Source organism: Hippocampus bargibanti, linkage group LG20, assembly GCF_051943395.1.
Source record: "Hippocampus bargibanti isolate YZ-2025 linkage group LG20, ASM5194339v1, whole genome shotgun sequence".
Classification (NCBI taxonomy): Eukaryota; Metazoa; Chordata; class Actinopteri; order Syngnathiformes; family Syngnathidae; genus Hippocampus; species Hippocampus bargibanti.
In genome coordinates, this window is record NC_142753.1 from 8,008,558 (window position 1) to 8,035,780 (window position 27,223).

At 39.9% G+C, this 27,223-nt stretch overlaps 1 protein-coding gene across 2 annotated transcripts in view; it reads right to left on the reverse strand.

The window, feature by feature from the left end:
- epha10 (EPH receptor A10) overlaps window positions 1–27,223 on the reverse strand; it is a 129,973-nt gene that overhangs the window by 164 nt on the left and 102,586 nt on the right. For both annotated transcript variants that reach the window (XM_089023142.1, XM_089023143.1), the window contains 10 exons: window positions 25,035–25,090; window positions 21,876–22,001; window positions 20,775–20,960; window positions 14,260–14,321; window positions 13,207–13,323; window positions 11,419–11,505; window positions 10,306–10,458; window positions 4,773–4,963; window positions 4,538–4,702; window positions 1–3,236 (listed from right to left, as the gene is read on the reverse strand). The exon at window positions 1–3,236 is cut by the window's left edge and continues 164 nt beyond it. In XM_089023142.1, coding sequence (XP_088879268.1) covers window positions 3,122–3,236; window positions 4,538–4,702; window positions 4,773–4,963; window positions 10,306–10,458; window positions 11,419–11,505; window positions 13,207–13,323; window positions 14,260–14,321; window positions 20,775–20,960; window positions 21,876–22,001; window positions 25,035–25,090 — 1,258 coding nt within the window. In that variant the 3' untranslated portion in view covers window positions 1–3,121. The remainder of the gene's footprint in view (window positions 3,237–4,537; window positions 4,703–4,772; window positions 4,964–10,305; window positions 10,459–11,418; window positions 11,506–13,206; window positions 13,324–14,259; window positions 14,322–20,774; window positions 20,961–21,875; window positions 22,002–25,034; window positions 25,091–27,223) is intronic.

The following is a 27,223-nucleotide window of genomic DNA, read 5'->3' on the forward strand; positions in this document are numbered from 1 at the left end:
TTCATAATTGGAACAGCCATTAGAATTCCTTCCAATGGGTAAAAATCATCAAAAACTACCCCCCCCCCCAAAAAACGTTTTTTTTTAAATATTCCAAACACCAGAGGTTGTTGGCGACGGCCCTAAATTCAAACAAAACACCCCATACACAGTGAGCAGATATTATATTCAACACATTGTTCTTCAAACAAATTATAAAAATAGATTTCGCATTTTCAAGTACATATTTACAGTATTAAACATGTCGTGGGAAGGAAAAGACGGGGCGAAGAGAGGGTTACGATCGCTTGACAATACTTTCAGTGTGGCGACACGGACCCAATGTTATTTTTATGCGACGATGCATCTTACTTCTACAGAAACCGCAAACTGCCTTTCTTCACATTTCACCGTTACCGTTGAACAACGGCGATGAGGCCTGGCAGTCGGCCGATAAAAGAAAAGTTTTCCCTTTGCCGTCCGCCCAGCCCGAGTTGCTTTGTTTTCCACAATTACTAACAGAGAAACGACAGACGAGGACAAGCAGAACCACGCAAACTGGTTACATGAGGTCCGATCAAAAATGATCATCAGCTAACTCCTCGCTAAACTCTGACCCATGTGCTGTGATGACTTAGTCAAGGCGGATCACTGGACACCAACACCCAACAGTAATGGGGGAAAGTAAACACCTCCTTTAAAGGACAACCGACGCCTCCGGACAAGTTGTGTCCATAATTTGTAAAATCACTTCAAATGACTTCTACTGCTGAGCGTATTTTACAAAGATTCCACGGCATATAGCTCTATTTTACGTTTTAAGACTCGCGCTGAATATTCAGGAAGTCTTGTTTTCGAGTTGGTGAGGAACGCCCCTGACAGAGAAAGCGACACACAATGCATCCTGGGCTCTTTGTTTGGTCTGAAAACTTCGTGTTGATGGCGATATTAGAAGGAAAAAATATAAATAACGCGATGGTGAATCGTCGTGTGTTGCACCAAGACTACTATTTGATACTAGTTGACACAGATTCCCAGCAGACAAATCAGTCCATTTCCAACGGAGCTTGGGCGCCATCTTGTGCATTTTCGGGGAGCTACATTGGAGTCCAGATGCCTCAAAATGATCCGGAAGGACTTCTTTAATTGATTGCAAACATTTATGCTTTCCTCTTCAGAACTATTTGAATCATATTTATAATTGGATGAGTAACAAGAAAGCATCTTCTCCGAATATGAAGCCATTGTTTTGATTCTAGAACAAAGCAAGACGTCCTGGTGTGACGTCACGAGCAAGGGGGCGGGACTTTCTTAAACTCGCCATTTCCGTGGTCATTTTGAAGTAGTTTTGGGAAACTTTAAGTCATTTTTATTGGTGTTTTGCATTTGACTAAAAATATCAGCTTGCGTGTTTTGGGTATTTTAGATGCTATAAAACGTTTTTCTGATGTCAGTTAGGAAACTAAGAAAATTGTGTCGGTTGTCCTTTAGAGGTAAAAAAAAAAGAATATTGCTATGACATTCTAATACTGAATTCACACACCCAACACATCCAATGATTACAGACTAACTGTTCATGAATACACAGATACTGTGTGCAGACAGCTACCGATCCTCCGTTGGCAGTCCCGTACGAAACCCGTTCGACGTGAGCGTCGCTAAATGAGCAAACTAATGTTTTCATTTACATTAAATACTACTTCAAAAAAAACACATCTGCATTTAAAATCATCCATCCATATTTCCGCTCCACAAATAAATATGAGATTTGGGTCATTTTCCAGAGTTGACCTGAGTTTGGCAGCGTAGGCGGTAGCGAGCTTGCTAGCCGTTCGGAGGACAAGATTACAAGACGGCATCGGGGCGAAACGGGAAAATAAAATAATAATAATAATAATAATAATAATAATAATAATAATAAATTTCATTTATAAGTGCCTTTCACAGTTACAGAATAGGTCACTTTTCACTCAACCCAGAATAACTCTAGCTATCTATTAGCTAGATAGCTAGCTTTCTCGCTAGCTCGCTAGCTAGATAGCTAATAGATATCTATCTATCTAGCTAGTTAGCTAGATGGCTCGTTAGCTAGAGAGCTAATAAATAGCTATCTCGATAACTAGATAATAGCAAATACATATCAAATAGATAGCAAATCGATAGATAGCTAAGTAGCCAGCTAGATAGCCAGCAAGACAGCTAGCTAGTTCATTCGCACATTGAAAAACAGCTTAAAAGAAAAGAAAGCAGAAAAAGAGTCAAAGAGACAGTGACGTTAAATGAAGGGTGATCAAACACACAACTCGAGACGTGGTCAAAACGGAAAAAAAAAGTATTGGATTGATTCTTGAAAGCTCATTCAATCATTCCCCTAGATCTCAATTTAAGTTCTTAGTATTTTCATTTTAAGTGGACTTAATCAAATTAAAAATATATCTATTTTTTTGTATGGGACAGCTCAGACTTTCTAACAATTGACAGCTGCTGCTCGATTGTGTGGATTACAAGACTGCCATTTTTAAAAAATAATATTCCGAGATCATCCTTCACCATCTGATATGAAAATCACTTCTGGCATTGAAGACGATCATTCACATACTTAGTTAGATTGATGTCCCTTCGTATTTCAAGTGGGATCAGATGGCGGAGAAGTGCCTTTGTCCATCTTGAAAAAAAAAATATATAATAATAATAATAAGAAAATACTTGAGGTAAAGAGGAGGAGAAGGAGGACAAAAAAAGTGATCCAGTAACCTTTTGGAGTCCTTCTCACCGGTCACCATTCTGGAAGATCGTCTTCACTCACCGATTCTAAAACGGGATGATTTTGCTGATAGTTATTTTTTTTTAAGGTCAAAGTGCAGATAGCGGTCACCAAGAGGGGGAAAAAAAAAAAAATCACATGACATCACACCGCTGACACTCCACCCCCAACCACTAGGGGGAAGCGATGTTCACCTCTGTAGGCCTCCGTAGCACAAAGAAAGGAAGGAATTGCGGAAGGCGTGAGGAAAAATGGAGAAAGAGGAAGAAATGGAGGAGCTTTTCTCTGCTCTTCGCTCGGAAAGACAGTTTTCGCTTGCCTCATACGACAACCTGGTCCTCCGCCATCTGCAAGTACGAGTGAGCCTTCGGCCTTCTGTTAGACTTGCACACCGCGCCCGTGCATTTGGATGACCTGGGCTCGAAGGGTTTGGATGGCAGCCAGGATCAACTTCTGGTGCTCCAGGGAAGTGATGCCAAGACTCAGGACATCTCTGCAAACATACAGTTCAGGTTTGTCCCAATTTTTTTGGCCGAACAATGCGTCAAATTCGGGAACGGGAAGTTTCAAATAACAGACGTGAGGCATGAGGATTTGCAAGTGACATATCGTACCACTTCAATGACTCAATCACTGTCATTCCCGAATTTGTTCGGGTTTTGTTTTTTCTTGCCAGGGGTGCTGATAAAGCACCGGTCAGACCTCTTGCAATGTTTTTCAATTCTATGAGGGGGTAGCATTTGCCTTTTGTCCATGTTAGCGCTTCGTTATATACAGCTTCAGCTGTTGTTCAAGTGCTATGTAAGTCAATATGTATGTATTGTATTTTGCACAGCGCCCCCATTTCAGGGTCAGATAACTCCAGACCCATAAAACTTAGGAATTAACATTTTTTTTTTTCCTGATCAAAGAAGAGTGTCTAAAGTTTCTTACGCTGAATTGAATTTTTATGTAGTCCTAAAACTCAGTATTCTGTGGGTTATGGAATTTGAGTGACAATGACAAAAACCCTGGCCTTGAGTGCCCACACTTTTGCAAATTATAAATTACACCCAACTGTCAGAATCGAAAATATGACGTTGAGCGCCATTCCTGAAGTTGTTCAGGTTTTGTGTTTTTCCTGTTTGCGTGCCGATAAAGCGGAGGCCATGGCTTCCGGCAATGGTTTTTTCCCCATAAGGGGGCAGCATTTCCCTTTTTTCAATGTTAGCACTTTGTTCCAGCTTCAGCTGTTGTTAAAGCGCGATACAAAATCAATATATGTATTGCATTGTATTTTGTACAGACACCCCCATTTCAAGCTCAGATAACTCCAGACCCATATCATTTAGGAATTAACTCGTTTTTTTCTGATGAAAGAAGAGAGTCTAAGGTTTCGTACGCTACATTGAATGTCTTTGTAGCCCTAAAACTCAATATTCTGTTGGTTGTGGAATCCGTGTGACAATGACAAAAACCCTGGCACTAGAGTGCTTTGTTCCAGCTTCAGCTGTTGTTAAAGCGCTATATAAACTAATATGTATGTATTGCATTTTGGACAGCCACCCTCATTTCAAGCTCATATAACTCCAGACCCATAAAATTTAGGAATATTTTTTTTTTCCTGATGAAATAAGAGAGTCTAAAGTTTTTTTACGCTGCATTGAATTGTCCTAAAACTCAATATTCTGTGGGTCCTGCAATTTGAGTGAAAATGACAAAAACCCTGGCATTGGAGCTGACACATTTTTACATATCGTCTGGTAGTGAAGGAGTTAAAAATTCACAGCGAGAACAATTTTCAGAGCTACTCACTGGACGGTCATTCGCGCCACCGACTCCAAATAGCAGTAACCTGCCGCAGTGAAGTTGTCCTTGTATCGGCCCATGTCCACAGCATCCAGCCACTCGCCTACCGAGTTAAACGACGGGAAGGTGGGCATCGGTCTTTCTGCCAGTGTGATGGAAGAACTCAGGGTTCTGGAAGGAAAGCAGAAACTGTGTTTTATGAGTGAAAGTGGATGGCGGGGAGAGAACCTGGATCTCCGACCTTCGCGCCAACGTGGAGGAGCCGATGGCGTCGGGTGAACGGATGCTCTTGCTCAGCGCCGAATGGATCTGACTAAAAGTGGGTCTCTCCGTTCTCTCCTTCTGCCAACAGTCGAGCATCAACTGGTGCAAATGTGTCGGGCAGTTGACCGGCGCGGGCAACCGGAAGCCATCCTCAATGGCCTTGATCACCTACGACGGGGGACAAAAACCAAAAAGGCAAAATTAACTCATTCACTGCCATTCACAAATGTATTTAGGAATTGAAAATATGACATAGAGCACCATTCTCAAATTTGTTTGAGTTTTGTTCATTCTTGGGTGCCAATAAAGCGCTGGCCATGGCCTCTGACAATGTTTTTTTTCTTTCCACAAGGGGGCAGAATTTTCCTTTTTTCCATGTAAGCGCTTTGTTCCAGGACTATATAAACCAACATGGATATATTGCATTGTATTTTGGACAACCGCCTTCATTTCAAGCTCATATAACTCCAGACGCATATAATTTAGGAATTAACTCTTTTTTTTTTTAGATGAAAGAAGAGAGTCTAACGTTTCTTACACTGCATTGAATGTTTATGTAGTCCTAAAACTCAATATTCTGCGGTTCCTGGAATTCGAGTGACAATGACAAAAACCCTGACACTGTAGTAGACACATTTTTGCACATGTCTAGCAGTGAATGAGTTTAAATAGATCGCTTGCGGTGGAATGTGAAACAAATAAAGAAATGTCCCAATGACTCCATTGATTTTCGTCTACGACAACATAGATGTGGAAAAGTCATTGCTGTGGAACATTTCTGTCATCGTTATTGCCCATCCGAGCAGATTGAGTAAAAGAAAATCATTCCCTGAAAGGAAAATACAAAATAATTCACGCATCGCTTATCCTTAAAGACGGTGTCACACTGGCTGCGGTTTCCACAGCCTGACGCTATTTACACTCAACCGCTACATCATTTAGCAGAGCTAGCGCTGCAGAATATAATGAGGTCGCATACAAAGAGCTGTAGGAACTGTGTTTTTATTTGATTGTTTAGACCACTCACAAGCATTGCATAGATTGAAATTGAATTACCCAGATTGCCTTTTTGCTTTTTTTTTCTTCCTAGATGCTCTTTCGCATTGCCTGTTTCAAGACCAAGTCTCTCTCGTAGGGTCAAACGGCAATTATTTCTTGTTTGCGTCTGTTGGAGACTTATTATTATCATTACTATAATTATGATGTTTCCATTTCATGAATGCAGAATATTAGAAAGTCAAACAGTGGTAAAATGGTGTCAGTTGAGACACGTTTTCCATGTAAATGATCAAATCCGTTCCAAGCAACTGCAAAATTCAGACATACAGACATGTGCAAAAAAATGCACCAAAATATGTTAAAAAAATGTTACAAATTAGATTGGCAATTACTCTTGTTCCTGTCTGTTGGAGACTTATTATTATTATTATTATTATTATTAGTATCGGCATCGTCCTTCTTCTTCTTCTTATTGTTATTGTTATTCTTATTATTATGCTTATTATTATTATTATTATTAACAATATTATTATTATTATTAAGGATTATATTATTATTATTATTATATTATTATTATTATTATTATTATTGGTATCGTCATCGTCCTTCTTCTTCTTCTTATTGTTATTGTTATTCTTATTATTATTATTATGCTTATTATTATTATTATTATGTTTCCCATTCATGAATGCACAAGATTAGAAAGTCAGACAGTGGTAAAATTGTGTAAATCGAGACATGTTTTCCATGTAAATGATCTAATCGTTCCAATCCACTGCAAAATTCAGACGTAAATATTTTCTAAAATGCACCCAAATAAAATAAAATAAAATGCACCCAAATATGTACAAAAATACATGTTACATGTTACAAATATTGTTGTTTGTGTCTTATTATTGTCGTTATTATTATTACTATTTTTATATTTTTTCCTTTACAAGAATGCAGAACATCAGAAAGTCATACAGTGGTAAAATTGTGTAAGCCGAGACACATTTTCCATGTAAATGATCTAATTCGTTCCAAACGACCGCAAAATTCAGACAAAGTAAATGTTTATCCCAAGCAAAAAAAATCACCATAATATGTACAAATATACATGTTACAAATGAGATTATTGCACGATAAAAGACAGCTCAGTAAAGTAAAGAAGTACAGTAAAGAAAATAAATGATGGTCATTTAACTTTAAACTGCATGCTGATCCTTTTTTTGGCCGTCTTTAGTCCCTGTTATATAACATCCCCGAAAAGATAAGCTAGATACTAATTTTGGGATCCACCTTTGTGATCTACTTTGATGAAGCTGTGGTGTCATCTCATCTCTGTCAAATATAAGAGCACGATCACGTCCCTCTAGACTTACTCAATGGTCCTTCTAACTCGTTCCCATTCAGCTTGTCACCACAGTGTGGGGATTTCATCTTATCTATCCCGCTGTTGAATCACTCTTCAAAACTACATTCACCCGAAAAGGGGAAAATAAAAGTCAACTCATCCAAAATATATCAGCTGCATTTTTTTGGTTAAAATACTCTTTCCTCTTCATCTTGCTCAATCTACACTCCCCTTATTCGGCTGCTTAAGCTCTCGCCTCTCTAAAGAGCATTCATAAAATGCTTTTTCAGCATTTGACATTTTCCATTTAATCAAAGCCAGCGAAGTAAAGGGCACAATGAATTGCTGGTGGACAGGCCAAGCAACAATCCCGATTACGATATCATGTATCAATTCAATGCGGATGAACAAAACCCTCCACCCCGACCGCTCGACAAGCTTTGCCCTTTGACCCTGCCATGTGCAAATGGGAAGTATGATAATGAGCGCCAGAACAAAAGAAACTTTGTAGTGCTGCTTATCTCATGCATAGTAATTCTGGATAATAAACATGATACTGGAACATGATACTATCTATCCACCATTTTCCGTACCACTTATTCCTCATTAGGGACGCGGGGGGTGCTGGAGCCTATCTCAGAGTGTGGAGGAAACCGGAGGACCCGGAGAAAACCCACGCGGGCCCGAGGAGAAGATGCAAATGGTCACCATATTTTCCCGTGTATAAGGCGCACCCAAAAGCCTTCATTTACTCCAAAAATGACCCTGCGCCTTATACACAGGTGCGCCTTATATGTGAACTAAAACTGAGCCACAATAATTTTCAGATATTTTTATATATTATATTCGGAAAACCTTTTTCATTCATTGAAGGTGCGCCTTATAGGCCGGTGCACCTTATACAGTAAAGTCTCGTTATATCGATATTCAAGGGAGTCCGAAAAAATATCGATATAACCGGGACTATCGATATATCCGACCCTGTTTGCATGTAATTTTCTCCGTGCGTGCATAGAAATAGTATCGATATAACCGGGACTATCGATATATCCGATATCGATATAACGAGACTTTACTGTATATGCAAAACGTTTGAAAATACACCCTTCATTGGGGGTGCGCCTTATACTCCGGTGCACCTTATACACCAGAAAATACGGCATAAAACATTTTTGATTCATTGAAGGTGTGCCTTATAGTCCGGTGCGCCTTATATATGGAAAAAGTTTGAAAATACACCCATCATTGGGGGTGCGCCTTATACTCTGGTGCACCTTATACACCAGGAAATATGGTATCTTTTTTTCCCCAGCCTGAATATCAGGTACAGTGCATATTATGCTGACTGCAATTTGCAAGCCAATCAGAAAGAGACATCATTTGGATTTATTGGATTATATCTTCATTTGCATTTTAATCATCGGAATTCTTTTGTATTAGATGACAATAAATTATTGAGGACCAGCTCTGTCTAGAAAATAAAATAAAAAGCATTTTAAAGGGCAAGAAGTGAAGCGAGACTCTCTATTTACTTGCAAAAAGAAGAGCATCGGCAAGAGTACTATTGTGCGAGATAGGAAAAAAAAAATGCATTTTCCAGAAGAAGCTGAATGTAAAAGAGGGATTTTCGGGCCTTTTATGAACTGGGTGGCATTGGAAGAGGGACAGGCGGAGGCCAATGGAAGGAGGTCACTGCTTCCTTAGGAGAAAACAGGATTGGTTATGGAGCTGATGCAGACTTAAAGTGTGTATGAGTGTGTGCGTGTGTGTGTGTGTGTATCACTGGCCTTGAAAAAGCTTTCAGAACCACTGCATCCTTTTTACTTTCTGTTCACATGATCCAAGCTGTCTAAGGACGCATTGTTTATTGAAGCAGATGGAAGCGACAAATAAAACTGGAGTGAGTAAAAAGCCACGTATTGTACGTGTTCTCACTACGACTTCATCTGGGAATAACACAAACATTATTTGCGACATTTTTGTGTATGTACACTTTTCTTAACTAAACTACTGATAGAGAATAGACATAAATGCAAGTTATCATATTTAAAAGTTTCATGCTGTTGTATGCTTAGTTGTCCGAACACAAGGGCCACAATGGAAGCGCAGAAAATCTGGAGTCAATCTGAGGTGAACAGACATTGCCTGTTAAACTGTAATCCTCGGGTAAGGAATCTAGCCTTGGGCGGAATTTAGGATTTGGTAAACTCTTGCACAGGGAGAGCTCTTTCGCCAGGTTACAAATCTATTATTTCATGGAAAGACAACCCATTAAAATGTCTTGTGCCATGAGATATCCAAGGGTGTGGTATTCAAATCAAGAAGACTGTGTTTTACTAATGTATCACTTAAAGGACAACCGACACCATTTCCTAACTGACATCAGAAAAACGTTTTAAAGCATCTAAAAGACCCAAAACACGCAGGCTGATATTTTTAGTCAAATGCAAAACACCAATAAAAATTAATTAAAGTGTCCCAAAACTACTTCAAAATGACCCCGAAAATGGCGAGTTTCAGAGGTCCCGCCCCCTTGCTTGTGACGTAACGCCAGGATGTCTTGCCTTGTTCTCAAATCAAAACAATGGCTTCAGATTTGGAGAAGATGCTTTCTTGTTACTCATCCAGTTATGAATATGATTCAAATAGTTCTGAAGAGGAAAGCACACGTTTGCAATCGATTAAAGAAGTTCTTCCGGATCAATTCGAGTCGTCAGGACTTCAATGTAGCGTGCCAGAAAATTCACAAGATGGCGCCCAAGCTCCGTTAGAAATGGGCTGATTTTTCTGCTGTTTTTTGTGTCAACTAGTATCAAATAGTAGTCTTGGTGCAACACACAACGATTCACCATCACGTTATTTATGTGTTTTCCTTCTAATTTTGCCATCAACACGGATTAACACGAAGTTTTCAGACCAAACAAAGTACCCAAAATGCATTGTGTGTCACTTTCTCAGTCAGGGGCGTTCCTGACGTGACGTCACGTGGAATCTTTGTAAAATATGCTCAGTAGAAGTAATTTCAAGTGATTTTACTAATTATGGAAACAACTTGTCCGAAGGCGTCGGTTGTCCTTTAAATTTGCATATACTCTCGCCATATCGCCTTTGTTCACAGTGTCTGTACAAACAATGCAAATGATCGCAACCAGAGATTGGGTATGAATGCACTTACGTCTTGGTTACCCATATCCCAGTAGGGTCTTTCCCCATAGGACATGACCTCCCACATGACGATACCAAAGCTCCAGACATCCGATGCGGAGGAAAAGCGATGATACTGAATGGCTTCCGGAGCAGTCCATAGCACCACACTCTTGCCTCCGTGCTATTCAGTCAAAAAAGGACAACAAGTTCACACTTGATACATATTTTAACTCATTTACTGCCATTCACAAATTTATTATGATTGGGGGCAACGAAGTAGCGTCACCTTGGTGATATCAGAATGTGCTTAATCCATTTTTATTAACCACGTAAACATAATTTAGACGTTACAACATATTCGTCCCTGCCAATGCTAGTAGCATGGAACCTAGTTAAAATTGCAAATATTGCGTCGGGCGCCATTCAATAATTTTTTTCGGGTTTTGATTTCTCTGTTTTTGTGCCGATAAAGCGCTGGTCAGACCTCTGGCAATGTTTTCTCCCTTCCACAAGGGAGCAGAGTTTCCCCTTTTTCCCATCTTAGGGCTTTGTTCAAGTTTCCGCTGTTGTTAAAATGCTATATAAACCAATATGTATTTATTGCATTGTATTTTGGACAGCCGCCCTCATTTCAAGATCATATAACTCCAGACGCATATAATTTAGGAATTAACTCTTTTTTTCTGATGAAAGAGGAGTGTCTAAAGTTTCTCACGCTGATTTGAATATTTATGTAGTCCTAAAACTCAATATTCTGTGGGTTCTGGAATTCGAGTGACAATGACAAAAAAGACCCATTTTTCATGTCTGGCAGTGAATGAGTTAAGATGCATTTTTCAGGCTCCTATAACTCCAGACCCATATAATTTAGGAATTAACTATTTATTTCTGATGAAAGAAGAGAGTCTAAGGTTTCTTACACTGCTTTGAATGTTTATGGAGTCCTAAAACTAAATATTCTGTGGGTCCTAGAATTCGAGTGACAATGACAATAATCCTGTCACTGCAATGGACACATTTTTGCACATCATCTGGCAGTGAATTAGTTAAAAAAAAAGCACACTAGTATGATCTAATGGTAGTTTAATGAGCTCCATATTGCTGAGCAAAATATAACATGTTTTGCATGAGGTTTTCTTACAAGTGTCGTGTAGATTGCCTCTATTTTGTCCTCTTGAAGAGGTCGGAAGCCGGACACTTTGCAGCCCAAGTTTGCATTCACCAAAACCTACAGATCAGGGACACAAAAATACATGCGAGGGAAAGAATAAAACGACTGTTGCAATTTATTTATTTTTTCTTTTTCGCTTTTGTCGGATTTCAAAGGATTGTCACTTTGAATATTTCATTTGTAACAGGCAATACTTTCCTGTTGAGGCGTTTCATAACTGTTCTTCAGGGGGATACATTGCACATTAAAGGACAACCGACGCCTCTGGAAAAGTTGTGTCCCTAATTTGTAAAATCACTTGAAATGACTTCTACTGGGGGTATTTTACAAAGATTCAACAGCATATAGCTATATTTTACGTTTTAAGACTCGCACTGAATATTCAGGAAGTCTTGTTTTCGAGTTGGTGACGATGCCTGACATGACGTCACGTCTGGAACGCCCATGACCGAGAAAGCGACACACAATGCATTTTGGGTACTTTGTTTGGTCTGAAAACTCCGTGTTGATCCGTGTTGATGACGAAATTAGAAGGAAAAAACATAATGTGATGGTGAATCGTTGTGTGTTGCACCAAGACTTGATACTAGTTGACACAAATTCCCGGGAGACAAATCAACACATTTCCAACGGAGCTTGGGCGCCATCATGTGCATTAGGACGGCGGAAAAAATCATTGGCACTGCCCTACCCACTCTCGAGGACTTGCACACTGCAAGAATCCAAACTAGGGCGCGGAAAATCCTACTGGACCCTCCGCACCCTGCCCACCACCTTTTCCAGCTACTCCCCTCAGGCAGGCGCTACCGATCCATGCGCACCAAATCCAGCAGACATTTAAATAGCTTCTTCCCCCAAGCCATTAACTCTTTGAACTCTTTCAACAGTAGCCAAAATGGAACTGTATAGTGCCACTTAGCAGTTTTTTTGACAACGATACTAGTGCAGCGTGTTCTACCGGAAACAAATTCCTTTTGTGTCCTACATACTTGGCAATAAAGATGATTCTGATTCTGATTCTGATTTTCTGGGACGCTGCATTTCAGTCCAGACGCAGAAGGACTTCTTTAATCGATTGCAAACATTTATGCTTTCCTCTTCAGACTATTTGAATCATTTTCGGAACTGGATGAGTAACAAGAAAGCATCTTCTCCGAATCTGAAGTCATTGTTTTGATTCTAGAGCAAGGCAAGACGTCCTGGCGTGACGTCACGAAGAAAGGGGCGGGACCTTCTGAAACTCGCCATTTCCGAGGTCATTTTGAAGTAGCTTTGAGACACTAAGTCATTTTTATTGGTGTTTTGCATTTGACTAAAAAATTGAGCCTGCGTGTTTTGGGTATTTTAGATGCTAAAAAACGTTTTTGTGATGTCAGTGAGGAAACAAAAAAATGGCGTCAGTTGTCCTTTAAGTCCGGGTTAAATTACAAGATGAAACAATATCACCACATTGGTGAACTAAAATCTAGTTGGCTCTTTTTGTTTCCAAAAACAAGAGCCAGTTTTGAAAGCCCGGCTGCTCTTTAGAGAGGAACAAACTGACAGAGCAAATCCTTGCGACAAAAATGATTTTGACAGCATTGTCTTGTCATTTTCAGCTTGGCGTATTCCTCAAATAAGCCGCTGACAAATGACTGTCAAACACGGTCGGAGACGAGGACAAATTGCGTTCGCAGAGTCTGCCAATGGAAAAGTGAGCTTGAGACATACATCAACATACACACTGTGGTCGATGACTGCCCATGCTGGGTCTCTTACCTTGTGCGCAGCCAGGCGTTTGTGAACAAAACCCATTTCGGCAAGGTACTTCATCCCCGATGCCACACCGGTCAGCACATCCATCAGTTTCATGACGCTCAACTGGCCTTCGTGTTTCTGTCATTTTGAGCGTTAAAAAACAAAACATAAAAAAATAAACAATGAAAAACTGTCAGAAAGAAAACAGGAAGGTTGAAATCTTGTTTTATGTTGCGCAACAAAACAAACATTAATTCAGATCATTATGAGCCACACTGTGTTGGTTCAGAGAGCAAAAGACCACTCTTGCAGCTCTTGAAACAAAAACACCACATTTGTGTGTAATCATGAATATTTTTCTTCATACGTTAACAAGCACGCCAGCCTTGGAACGCTCGGGGGAAAAAAATGTGGTTGAATTTTTATTTTAGCAAAGCGTCACTACCAGACGTCCAAAAATGTGTGCTTTGTCATTGTCACTTGAATTCCAGTACCCACAGAATATTGAGTTTTAGGACTACATCAACATTCAATGCAGCTTTAGAAACCTTAGACTCTTTTCTTTCATCAGAAAAAGAGTTAATTCCTGAATTAGATGGGTCTGGAGTTATATGATCTTGAAATGAGGGTGACTGTCCAAAATACAATACATACATATTGGTTTATATATCGCTTTAACAACAGCTGAAGTTGGAACAAAGAGCTAATATGTAAAAAAAAAAAAGGGAAATGCTGCCCCTTTGTGCAAGTGAAAAACATTGCCAGAGGCTATGGCTAGCACTTTATCGGCACCCAAATAAGAAAACAACAAAACCCAAAGAAATTCGCGAATGGCGCTCTACGTCATATATTCAATTTTAACTAGTTGCTATGCTACTAGCATTGGCAGGGAAGACTATGTTGTCACATCAAAATTATGTTTATGTGGTGAATAAAAATCGATAAAGTACATTCTGATATCACCGTCGTGACGCTACGTCGTCGCAATCAGACGTGCGATAATTCAAGTTAGCCTGCTTGTTTTGTTTCCGCTCTGCTGGTTCCGAATTCCTGAATGTAAATACACCGACTTACCCTCAGAAAGGAATCCAAGGCTCCATTAGACATGCTCTCCACGATGATCATCATGGTGTTACCTGAACACACACACACACAAAAAAAAACACGGGACATAATCAACGGAAAGTCATAACTGTCAACCTGCGAGATACTGAGACCTTACAAATGGCTCCATTTTTCCTTACTGACTGAGAAAAAAAAACATACGCATGTGTAGTATTTCATTGCGCAATTTTATGAGCAAAATTTCACATGTAAACATGAATTCTTTTAACTAGTTCCGACATATTTCTAGCAATAATCAAGTACCGTATTTATTCGAGTATAACGCGCACATGTGTATAACGCGCACCCCTAATTTTCAATTAAAAATTGGTATAACATTTTTTTCACTTTATCACCAAGCATAGTGATAAAAATCATTTATTGGCAACGTAAACACTGAATCGAAACTCTGGATATTGTGCAAAACAGCAATGCTTACTGACGTTTCAGTGTGGGCGACGCGAGGAAAGGAAATAAAGCGTAGCTAAAGAAATGGTAATCAACAATAAAAAAAAAACAATGTGCGTGATCCGGGTCTTTCCGAGAATCGAAACCTAAGTGGGCGAGAATAGCCATGGAAATGCTGCCCCCTACTGGAAGGGATAAAGCATTGAATATATGAGATTTTTTTTCCCCCAGGCCTCGTTTATAACGCGAACCCAAACTTTGAGTTCTTTTTAGGTAGAAAATTTTACTTGAATAAATACGGTATGTTCTTTATTGTAGAGCAGAGGTCTCAAACACGCGGCCCGCGGGCCAACTGCGGCCCCGGATAGAATATTTTGCGGCCCGCCTTGATGAATGAAACTTGTGTGTGGAGCTGAACAAGTAGGCAAGAGAAGCCATGTTTAGGACAGTTCATGTTCAATATTTTATTTATGTTCAGAAAGTTAAAGGTTAAAGACCTGTGAATACAGATTAGAAACGTTATTTAAAATATTTAGTTTTCCTGTGTTTTTTTTTTCAGTCATCTGTATCTGCCTTATGATCATTATAATTATTTTATTTATTTATTTATTACTGGTTAATTTAGTTTTTCTTCGTTTTTTTCCATTCATTCATTTAATTCGTTTTTTGTGTGTTATAAAAAAAGATTTTGAGAACATTGGAATGTTTTATCTGTGCTTTTCTTGTGAAAATCCTGATGCGGCCCAGCCTCACCCAGACTCTGCCTCCAACGGCCCCCGGATAAATTGAGTTTGAGACCCCTTTTTGTAGAGCATTGTGGCTTTTTTTTTTGCTGTGGACAAATTGAGCAACAAAAAAAAAAGAATTTCAATATGTCTTCTTACGATGTATGTTTATTAAAAAATATGAATGATATTATGGTGGAAAAAAAACACAGTAAAATGTTTAATTGAACTGATTTCAAAATAAAATTCCACTCAACCGGAACGTGTCTTCTTGGAACTTTTGTTTCTTCAAGACTTTTCGCACTGACTTGTTTTCGCTGTGGTTGTACTTGTTTTAATTTGTTAGAATTAATATTACTGCTAAGATTTAATGAAAATTAAAAATACCTCAAAATTACAGTAAAGTCTCGTTATATCGATATCGGATATATCGATAGTCCCGGTTATATCGATACTATTTCTATGCACGCAAGGAGAAAATTACATGCAAACAGGGTCGGATATATCGATAGTCCCGGTTATATCGATATTTTTTCGGACTCCCTTGAATATCGATATAACGAGACTTTACTGTATATTCAACATTTTTTTTGCGTTTCCAGTACAAACTTTCTTGTATGCCGTACACATCTAAAATATGTGCAAAAATCATACAGAATACGGCAAAATACGGCCGGTTGACAGGTATGGAGATTGAATGCCAAAAAGCGGCAAACGGTACATACTGCAGGTGGAGTAATAGAGACACAAGCAAAGAGGGGAGAATAAAGTGAGGCGAGACTTCTTGGCAAGCACCGCAGGATTTGTGGCAAAGCCATTCTTCACTCAGCGAACTGTGGCGAAGCTGTAAGAACCTGCACGCTGCCCTGGCTGTCTCAGCAAGTTTAAGCACCCTTAAACACTCAAGTCGACATCCGCACGAACACGCACAAAGACACACGATCCAACACGGTACGGGTGCTTGCTCCCGTACGTTACACGCATAATATCCACTACACATCTCAAAACAGAGAAGCCAGCGCTGCCTTGAAAGACGTGAAATAGAAACGAGACAGCAATAGATGAAGAAAAGAGGGCAACATTATACATACTATACACTTGGAAGCTAAAATTCTACCACTTTTATCATTACAAACTATTCAACATACTATTTATTAGTAGTATTTAGTCACATGTTCATGTGTATCTTGTTGTGGCAACGTTCATTTTTAATTTATTTATGTACATTATTTAGTTTTTTTTCTTCTTTTGGCTGATGGCGCCACGAGTTGGCCTCCTTTCCAGCAGTTCCTGTATTTTGTTTTTCTACTTCTTTCTTTCCTTTCATCACTTTGCTGCCGTGAAATGTAAATGTCTCCACTGCGAGACTAATAAAGTTAAATTTGAATCCAAATCCATCTCTTATGCTCATTGCTTCCACTTCAAAATGTAAATGATCACATAACGTGACCATCACTTTGATTAACTCATTCATTGCCAGACATACGCAAACATTTGTCCACTCCAGTGTCAGGGTTTTTGTCATCGTCAGTTGAATTCCAGGACCCACAGAATATTGAGTTTTAGGACTTCATAAACATTCAATGTAGCGTAAAAAAACCGTAGACTCTCTTCTTTCATCAGAAAAAAAATGTTAATTCCTAAATTACGTGGGTTTGGAGTTATATTAGGTTGAAATGGGGACAGCTGTACAAAATACAATGCAATACATACATATTGGTTTATATAGCGCTTTAACAACAGCTGAAGCGAGAATAAAGCGCTAACATGGAAAAAAGGGAAATGTCTCTCCCTTGTGAAAGGGGAAAACATTACCAGAGGTCTGGCCAGTGCTTTATCAGCACCCAAGCATGAAAAAACAAAACCGGAACAAATTCGGAAATGGCGCTCTATGTCATATTTCCTATTTTAGAATAAATTTGTGAATGGCAGTGAATGAGTTAATGACAAGGTGCTTGAAACCACCACATTTTCCGAAGATACGCCATGTTCATTGTTTGATACACAATCTCGTCCAAATGGCACAAAATTATCCCATCATCTGACCATTGTTTGTCGCTTTCTCGGTCAGGGGCGTTCCAGATGTGACGTCACGTCAAGCATCGTCAACAACTCGAAAACAAGACTTCCTGAATATTCAGTGTGAGTCTTAAAACGTAAAATATAGCTATATGCCGTGCAATCTTTGTAAAATACGCTCAGTAGAAGTCATTTGAAGTGATTTTACAAATTATGGACACAACTTGTCGGGAGGCGTCGGTTGTCGTTTAAGGTGCAAATGTTTCTATTGCCGTGAGTTCAAACCTGCAGATACTTTGTAAGGCTCAATTCTAAAACACAGACAAACCAGCCGATTGCCAATGAACAACTCAACAACCCTGTTTTTTAGGATTGAAAAGTAGCAATGAGTATGCAGGGATGTCAAAATTCTGCAAGAGGACACGGAATACCCTCAATTTCTGAGTCATCTCTCAGTGGCAGTGTCAATACCTTGAGCGTTTCATGAGATGAAAAAGCCCGAGCTGGGTTTCACCTGGAAAGGCATAATTGGATCATACGTCTCCAGATCACGTCGACTCGGGCTAGCAAAGAAGCAGTCATTGCGGGCAAGGTCGTAAATAGCTGCCGGCAATCAGCAAATGTACGTGGCATCACTTCTACCGTAACAGGTTCCTCTGAGGTTCCCTTTAAAAAAAGGTAACAAAACAACTGATGGCATTTGCTTTGATCCTATTACGTTTAAATGTCGGTGCTATTTGGGAAAAGCGTCGGAGCAAACGGGTCATCAATGTTTTTTTACATCTACGGTAGATGACGTTCATGTGCCTACAGGGCCAAAAGATGGTGTACAGGAGAAACACTTTTCTCAATAAGAAATTGCTACTGAGTTAAATTAATTGATTCGACATCTAATTTTGTACACATTTTACAGTGGTGCATTTAACTTACTGACTTATTCACTTAATTCATTCACTGCCAGAATATGTGCAAAAATGTGTGCACTCCAGTGCCAGGGTTTTTGTCATTTTCACTCAAATTATACAATATTGAGTTTTAGGACTACATAAGCATTCAATTCAGAATAAGAAATCTTAGACTCTCTTCTTTAATAAAAAAAAAAAGTTAATTTGTAAGTTATATCGATCTGGAGTTATCTAAGCTTGAAATGGGGGCGGCAGCCCAAAATACAATGCAATACATCCAGTACGTATTGGTTTACAGACACTCCCCTACTTACGAACATTGGGGTTTTGAACGACCGTACATACGAACATTTTTGTAATAACGTATGTAGTATTCTCTACAGTTGTACTTGTACATATCTTGATAGAACATGCATTTTATTAAATGTGTATTTTTCAGTACAAACCAATTATTATATGAGTCTGGAGTTATATGGACTTGAAATGGGGGCGACTGCACAAAATACAATACATACTTATTGATTTATATAGCGCTTTAACAACAGCTGTCACAAAGCACTGACATGGACGGGAAAAACATTGCCAGAGGTCTGACCAGCGCTGTATCGGAAAAACCAAAACCCGAACAAATTTGGGACTGGCGCTCCACGTCATGCTTTTCAATTCCCGAATAAATTCGGCAATGGCAGTGAATGAGTTAATATATGTCGGTATTTTCTGCATTTTAAGGCGCACCTAAAAACATTCAATTTTCTCAAATCCTTATAATTTGGCGTGACTTCTATGTGTATGAATATTCAGATTTCGTGTACATTGTATTTGAAATGAGTACAAAGCTCCGTTACGGCTGCACCCGTTGTGAAAGCTCGATGCAACTAAAGCTGTATTGTCTTGTGTTGTATTGTATTCTTCAGAGTAGCTCCATCTAGTGTTAGCATAATGCAACCACATCCACTATTGTGGCTTCTATTCATTGCGCCTTATAAAGCGGTACACCCAATATATGAAAACCGTTTTAAAATAGACCATTCCCTGGAAGGGCTTCTTGTTCCTCGAAGCGGAAAATTGCTAAAATGTCGATTTACCAGCCGACATCATCTAGTCAAAAGGGATCAATGCCATGTATTTATTTCCACACCATATTAGCATGATTATTGACTAGATTATCATACTTAAGGCTTATTGTTATATACAAAACACCAAAATAAGAAAATGGCTGTTATGAGCCTAATTTTCTTGGTGTGCAAGCATATTCACTGATATGTTTGCTCTGCTAATGACTTTCATATTAGCAGTACTTAGTCTTGTCACATCGGGTGATTCATCGCCGTGCGACATGAACGTGTACTATTTGTGGGACTGCGCAGTGGGCTAGCGCTATAGTGAACGCGATCGAAGAGGAAACCGGGCTTTGTGTTGCTGTGATGTGCACACCAATGATGTACGTGTGTGTGTGTGTGTGTGTGAGAGAGATATTAGAGTGCATCCCAGGGTCCCACTGAGTCCCTCACACCAATCACTGTACCCTGCACATTTGCCGCCATCCTGCTGAGCACAGTGTGTAGGGGAATCCAGCCAATTGCCGGCATCACAAAAACTTTACAAACCCTTCCAGGGTCTCTCCTCACCTGCCTTTCGCCATTAACCTCCACCTTATACCAGATCATCTCATGTCTCCTTGCTGCCTCAAGTTTATTTTTCCATCCCGTTTCCACAGCAGGATGTCAATGGCTATCTGTGTGGGCCTTCAAGCGCTTGCTACCCTTGCCTTCTGTGTCTCTGTTCCCATTCTTCTCGCTATCAGTGTTGATTCCTTCACAGGGTCTGGGAATTCTTTCCAAAAGTCGTTGTCTTCTCCGTCCAGAGAATACGCTGTTCCTGTTCTCATTTATTTTCCTCATCTTACATGGTTGAACATCTTTTCATTGAACATCATTGTGTCTGTGGAACTGTCACGGCTTGGAATTGAAGCGGATTTACGTGGGACAGGAGATGTGAGACCATCTCTTTTCGCTAAAGCTTCATGTTTCCTTTCATCATTTAGCTTGTAGCAGATGTGCCCATTCCACCATGCCGTCACTGATCCACTGGTGAAAAGGATGCTTTGATCCTTTCCTCTTTCATCTAGAACTGCTTCGTGTAACAAAGATGGTACAGAAAGTGTTTAAGATTGAATGACTGTCTGTGTCTTTGTGTTGTCATAATACTTATTTTGTTTTTTTTGTTCTTTTGACTTCAAGATGGCGCCGCGAGAGTGGCTGCCTTTACAGCAGCTCCTGTATTTTGTTTTCGACTTCTTCCTTTCCTTTCCTCTCTATTTCATAACTTTGCTGCTGGGAAATGTACATTTCTCCACTGCGAGACTAATAAAGGTAAATCCAATCCAATCCACTTTTTTTTCTGACCCCCTCGTGATCTCCTCACTCACCGCTGGTGACGACACCTTCTAGCCTGATGATGTTGGAGTGGTCAAACTGCCCGAGGATACCGGCCTCGCTGAGGAACGAGCGCCGCTGTTTCTCCGAGCAGCCTGCTCGTAACGTCTTGATGGCCACCGGCAGCTCTCTCTTGCTGGGCAACTTGAGACAGCCGCGACACACCTCCCCAAAGTCGCCTTTTTGGGGAGAGAAAGACAAACAGAGGTTAATCGCCTGTACACAAACGCTACCTAAACGGGCCAAGTGATCAATAGATACTCGACAGTATTTATTGTACTTCACTGTCAGGTATATCTAAAAATAAAAAGAGCAACAATAGGCAATGAAGGTTCCCAATTGTAATTGTCAGTGCAACTTTCGACACCTTCAAAGAAGTACAGAGGACGGCTAAAGACACCTTTTCATCGTTGGCCTGTCTATGGCATTTCACAATATTTATTAGATGTAATTATTTGATTTGATCGACCATTCAAATAAAATCCAGTAATCCTTGAGAATATGGAGCATGCCTGCAAATCTGTTGTATGTGGGTATTGCTCCTTAAAGGCTAATATTTACTTGTAGCATGCATGCTAATTCATGTTAGCTTAGCCTGTCTATGTCTGTTGAGGCTCTCAGTCATACAGGAGTGGTCCATAGATGAAAAGGTTTCTTCAGCTGTCATCTGCACTTATTTGAAGGTGTCGGACTATTCGTTCCTCATCCGAAGAGCTTCGTCAGCGAACTAAAGTTGTGCTAGTAGGTATGCCCCTATACTTTATATAGGGGCAGAGCTACCACTTATATAGGGCCTTTATATAGGGCCATAGCAGAGGTCTGGCACTGCCACCTCTGTCCATTGGGGATAAATATAGGGTCAGAGATCCCAGCGCAACTTTAGTTTGCTGACGAAGCTCTTTGGACGAGGAGCGAAGCGTCCGGCACCTTCAAAGAAGTACAGATGACGGTTGAAGAGTTTGCCTGTCGATGGCATTTCGCAATATTTATCAGATGTAATTATTTGATTTGATTGACGATTCTTCAAGATTTTTGATTTTGCAATCGGTAGACAGTGTTGATATTGTGAACATGTATTTTTCGTCAGTCCTTGCCTGTGTGCACAATTCTCTCAATCTTGATGCTGGAGTTGTCCAACTCCTTGGCAAAAGCATGAATAGCTTGCAGCAGGTCCTCACACGTCTCTGGGTCGATGTAGGTTCTCCGTGTGGGAATTTTGACTGAATAGATACATACAAAAAATAAAAATAAAACAGAATTATAATACAGTAAAGTCTCGTTATATCGATATTCAAGGGAGTCCGAAAAAATATCGATATAACCGGGAATATCGATATATCCGACCCTGCGCGCATGTAATTTTCTCCGTGCGTACATAGAAATAGTATCGATATAACCGGGACTATCGATATATCCGATATCGATATAACGAGACTTTACTGTACATGTAACAGTGATTTTTGCATCAGTGGATGATTGTTTTTAGGCGCAACTGTTATGATTGGACCTTGCCAAACTCCATTGGTGGCAAGATGAAAGGCTCAGACTGCTTAAATCTGACTTTGGGTTCCTTCCATGCAGATTTACAGAGATGACGGACCGGCCTTTTTGTTTTTTCACTCACTCTAAAAAGATATCGGATTAACACACACACACACTGCTTGGAAAAGTACATAAATGCAACATTGTCGGTGGGAAAAGTGACAAAACAGCTGCTTAACTCATTCACTGGATTGGACAATTTTTTGCACATCTTTCAGACGTGCAAAAATGTGTCAATCCAGTGCCAAGATTTTTGTCATTGAAATCCAGGACCCACAGAATATTGAGTTTTAGGACTACATAAACATTCAATACAGCGTAAGAAACCTTAGACTCATTTCTTTCATCCCCAAAAAAAGGAGTTAATTCCTAAATTATATGGGTATGGAGTTATATGAGCTTGAAATGAGAGTGGCTGTCCAAAATACAATCCAATACATACATATTGGATTATATAGTGCGTTAATCTATGAGCTATATTGCTAGCTAGCTCGATAGCGATCTATTTCTTTTATAACAAGCTAGAACAAAGCGCTAACATGGAAAAAAAGGAAATGCTGCCCTTTTGTGGAAGGGAAAACATTGCCATAGGTCTGACCAGTGCTTTATCGGAACCAAAGCAAGAAAACATAAAGAAACGTACTAATACGTCATATTTTCAATTCCCGAATAAATTTGTCAATGGCAGTGAATGACTTAATGACATAATATTTTCAAACCAAGCCGACAATGAAGCTGATGTATTTTCGACAATCATTGGCCGAATTCCAAAGTAAGACACTTCCTGTCGAAACATGTAGTGACATCCAATCACCTCGGCAGAACCCCAGCGAAGTGAATTACACGACGGAACATTTATTTGCCGGTAATTGTAGCGCTATGAATGACCCCGACTGTTTCTCTGCGAAACTCAAAACACAACCCCATTTTCAACAGCCACTCTCTCGTTTCCTTTATCAACTGACCCATTGCGTTTACCAAACACTAACAACCGGCAAATAAACTGGCCTATGGGCAGCCAATAGCAATTAACCAGAAGCGAGTCGCTTCTCAATTAGATGACCTTTGTTACTCCATGTTAAAGATAATCTTCCAGGAAAAGGCCAAGTAGTTTCCCCCAAAAAAGCTTGACGGGGTCTTTGAAAAGTGATTACAGCTCTGGATCGACCCGAGGGATCCTATACTGGTGGCCTCATAACAGCTTATCGATCCAGCACGAGCGTACACCCACGTATACGCCACAGTCACATCTATTGTGAGCGCGCGGACAAATCAAGCAACGTTGTCAATTATAGTGCAAAGGGAAACCCTTTCAATTCAAGTGAGGCATGAGAGAAAGATTGGAGGCCCTTTTCTATCAAATTGGGTTTTCAAACATGGCTACCTGAACACCTATCGGGGATGCTGCACTGCGTACGTCGACACATGCACGCTTCGTTGCCTTCTTGGCTGGTTAGACTCGAGGGTTAACCTAATTCACATTGCATTCATCTACTGGAGAGATGCTGCATATGCAGCCCGCGGGCCACTGGGGGCCAATGGTTTGTTTTTTTCTCGACAAAACAGCCCAAATGCAATAGCCTTATCATGCCTTGATATCTTGATTCTATTTTCCCAATGATTTCCCCAGATGCTTTGCTTCTTGCCTCACATCCACGCAATGGTTTTAAACAATATGTAAACTTTGTGGGTTTTTTTAATCGGTCTTTATGTAAAATCGCAGATGAGCTTTGATCTTGGTCACAGCGACGGAAATTGCGGTTGCTTTTGGGGGTCACAAAATGGACGAAATCAAAGATCCTCGGAAGAAGAAAATGTATTTTAAAGGACAACAGACAACATTTTTTTGTTTCCTAACGGACATTAGAAAAACATTTTATAGCATCAAAAATATCCAAAACACACAGGCTGATATTTTTAGTCAAATGTAAAACACCAATAAAAAAGAGTTAAAGTGTCCCCAAACTACTTCAAAATGACCCCGGAAATTGAGTTTCAGAAGGCCCCGCCTCCTAGTTCGCGACGTCACAACGTCTTTCTTGTTACTCATCCAGTTATGAATATGATTCAAATAGTTCTGAAGAGGAAAGCATAAATGTTTGCAATCGAAAACAGGCCAAATGTGTGCGTGTGCGTCAGCTCCTGGCATGTCTTTTTGTTTGGGCAGATTTAATTCCCAGCTGCATGACTTTGGCTCATTATTGATCAACCACAGTCCTCCTAAAAACTCTCCTGGGGGCTCGGCATGCTGGGAGATTAAATAACGCAAATGAGCATGCACGCACGGACTACATTTACAAAACTGTGCACGCACAAATGGAAACGTCAAAGCACACAAATACCACTTAAGCAAAGCTTTGCCATGCACACGCACAAATGGGAGGAGATATGTCAGAGTAGCCCCATTCAGTCACTGTCCAGCGCAAAAAAAAAAAAAAAAGACCACTGGGAGCTAAGTGAGTAAGTTTTACATATACCAAAATCTTTTTATGGAATGGCAATCTCTCACTTTTTACTTTGTTTCCTTCCCTTTTTCATTTTATTTCTTACTCTCCTTTCCATCTGAACCGTGATGGGATCTGTACTGCACCTAATCTGTTCCGTCAGTGTGCTCAAAGTTCAACTAAGCATGCGGCGTCGGAATCAACAATCAATGCCGTCGCGCTAAAGGCCAAAAGTGGCATGCGAGAAAAAGCACAAGAACCACTTACACTGGAAGTAAAGTTCCTCGTCTCCTTCTTGAGAGGCTTTGCTGTAGCCGCATTGCCTGAAAAAAGCGAAACAAAGAAAGACATTAAAAAGCGCTCCATGCAAGTCAGGAGACCAAAACAAGCACCAGACGCTGTTTATTGTGTCGTTTTTTTTAAACGGGATGCGCAATAACTGTGAGATGAGGGGAAAGCAAAGATGAGAGTGTCAACTTTGGTGATGGGAAGATACACGTGAGTAAGATAGAGGGTAACCCACCCTCGGTGCAATGGCACTGATTTGCAAGAGATGGATCTGAGGCCGAATGAGGGGAAATGTCTCCACACCTGTCAACCGAACGTAATTTGACATATTCTGTACGATTTTTGCACATTTTTAGATGTGTACGGCATACAAGAAAGTTTGTCCGGGAAACACAGAAGTGGTTAAATGCAATTTTGAGATACAGTGTTATCTCAGTTTACTAACGTTTCGCCTTACGAACATTACATTAGTGAGAATATGATCGAGGCATACAAACTAGTTTTCGACAAACGAACCAAACCACACGGAGCGCCACGGTGGCTGGCGGACTAGTTTTCTTCACCCCTTCCTTTGAGTGCATACATGGTTTGTTATCAAGGATACTTTTGCTAATATGGGAGAGAAAAAGACACCACCACAGGCTAGTGTTCAGCCGATGAGGACACAAAAGAAAATTACAGTCGAGAAGAGGGAGATCATCGAGAAACACGAACAAGGTGTGCGTTTGTGTGACTTAGCGTCCGACTACCAGTATGCTAATTCGGTCATTGCTATGTATGGCTAAGGGTGTTTCTGTGTTGTCTAAGCAACGGTCTCAGGCAATAGAAGAGGTTGAAAAACTTCTGTTGATTTGGATTAACGAAAAGCAGCTAGCAGGGGACATTGGGAGTGAGGGTATTATCGCCGATAAAGCAACTTCACTCGGATATCATCAAGAGGCAACCTGGAAGTTCGTCATCCATTGACAACTACCATCACAAAGTTAAATAAAACGACTTTATTATAAAGCACAGTTTATTTCTTTAATTACAATACAATAGCACATTTATTATACATAAAATAAGGTATAATTTGTGTATTTGTAATGCTTATTTAGTAGAAAATTATGTCTTATGGGGACCTGGGAACGGATTATTCTCATTTTTAATGGTTTCTTATGGGAAATAAATGATTGGCAAACAAACTTTTCGCCTTACACACATTTTCTTGGAACCAATTAAGTTTGTAAGATGAGGTATCACTGTACATGATTATTTCTAGAAATATGTTGGAACATGTTAAAAGTATTAATGTTTACATGTAAAATTTGGTTAATAAAATTCCGCAATGAAATATCACATACTCGTATGTTTTTTTTTCCCTGTAAGTAAGGAAAATTGAGCCGTTAGTAAGGTAAACGTGCCTCGCAGGTTGACAGGTAAATCAGACAGTCAGATTTGACTTGGCAAGTCAGCGCACAGCCACACACAGTTTGAAATGGAGTAGATACACTATTGTTGAGCATACATCTGGGGAAAGAGCATTTCACACAAGTGCCTCGCAACCACGAGGCGGTCAAAAACATGAGCAAACTTTATATATTCAGACTGTCTGGCCCCTTTGGCTTCAAGGGAAATTTAAAGTTGTCGCTGAACCAAAGCAGGCTGCTGCACAGATGCAGGCAGGAACACATACACAGACTGCAAGAACCAGATTAAGAAGTGATGAGCAGACATTCTGGCTGGCATGGGTGTTTTTTTTTTCTTCTAAAATGGCTAGAATGAAGGCCAAAAGAAAAAAAAAACAGTTCCAGGCTTCTAACGAACAAAATGCTTCCAAATATATACACAAAATGTATTATACAGAAAAAAGTCACACATTGCATGGCACTTGGATTTCCAGGTTGATATCACCGCTCAACACCGTTTTATTGATGCAATCATTCCATGCATTGACAGGGATCATAATTGTGTCAGGTAAACACATTTCATAAAACAACAATGGGGAAGGAGAGTATAAATCATGCTTCATGGAAAAAACTTAAACAGTCCCTGAAGAAGTATTAAAAGGAGTGAGTACCCTTGAGGCATAAAAAAGCAGATGGATTGTCTATTAAAATGTTTTCTGTCATTTCATGTTTAGCAGCGAGTATTTTCTTCAATAAAAGTAAGAAGAGGGGAAATAAAGC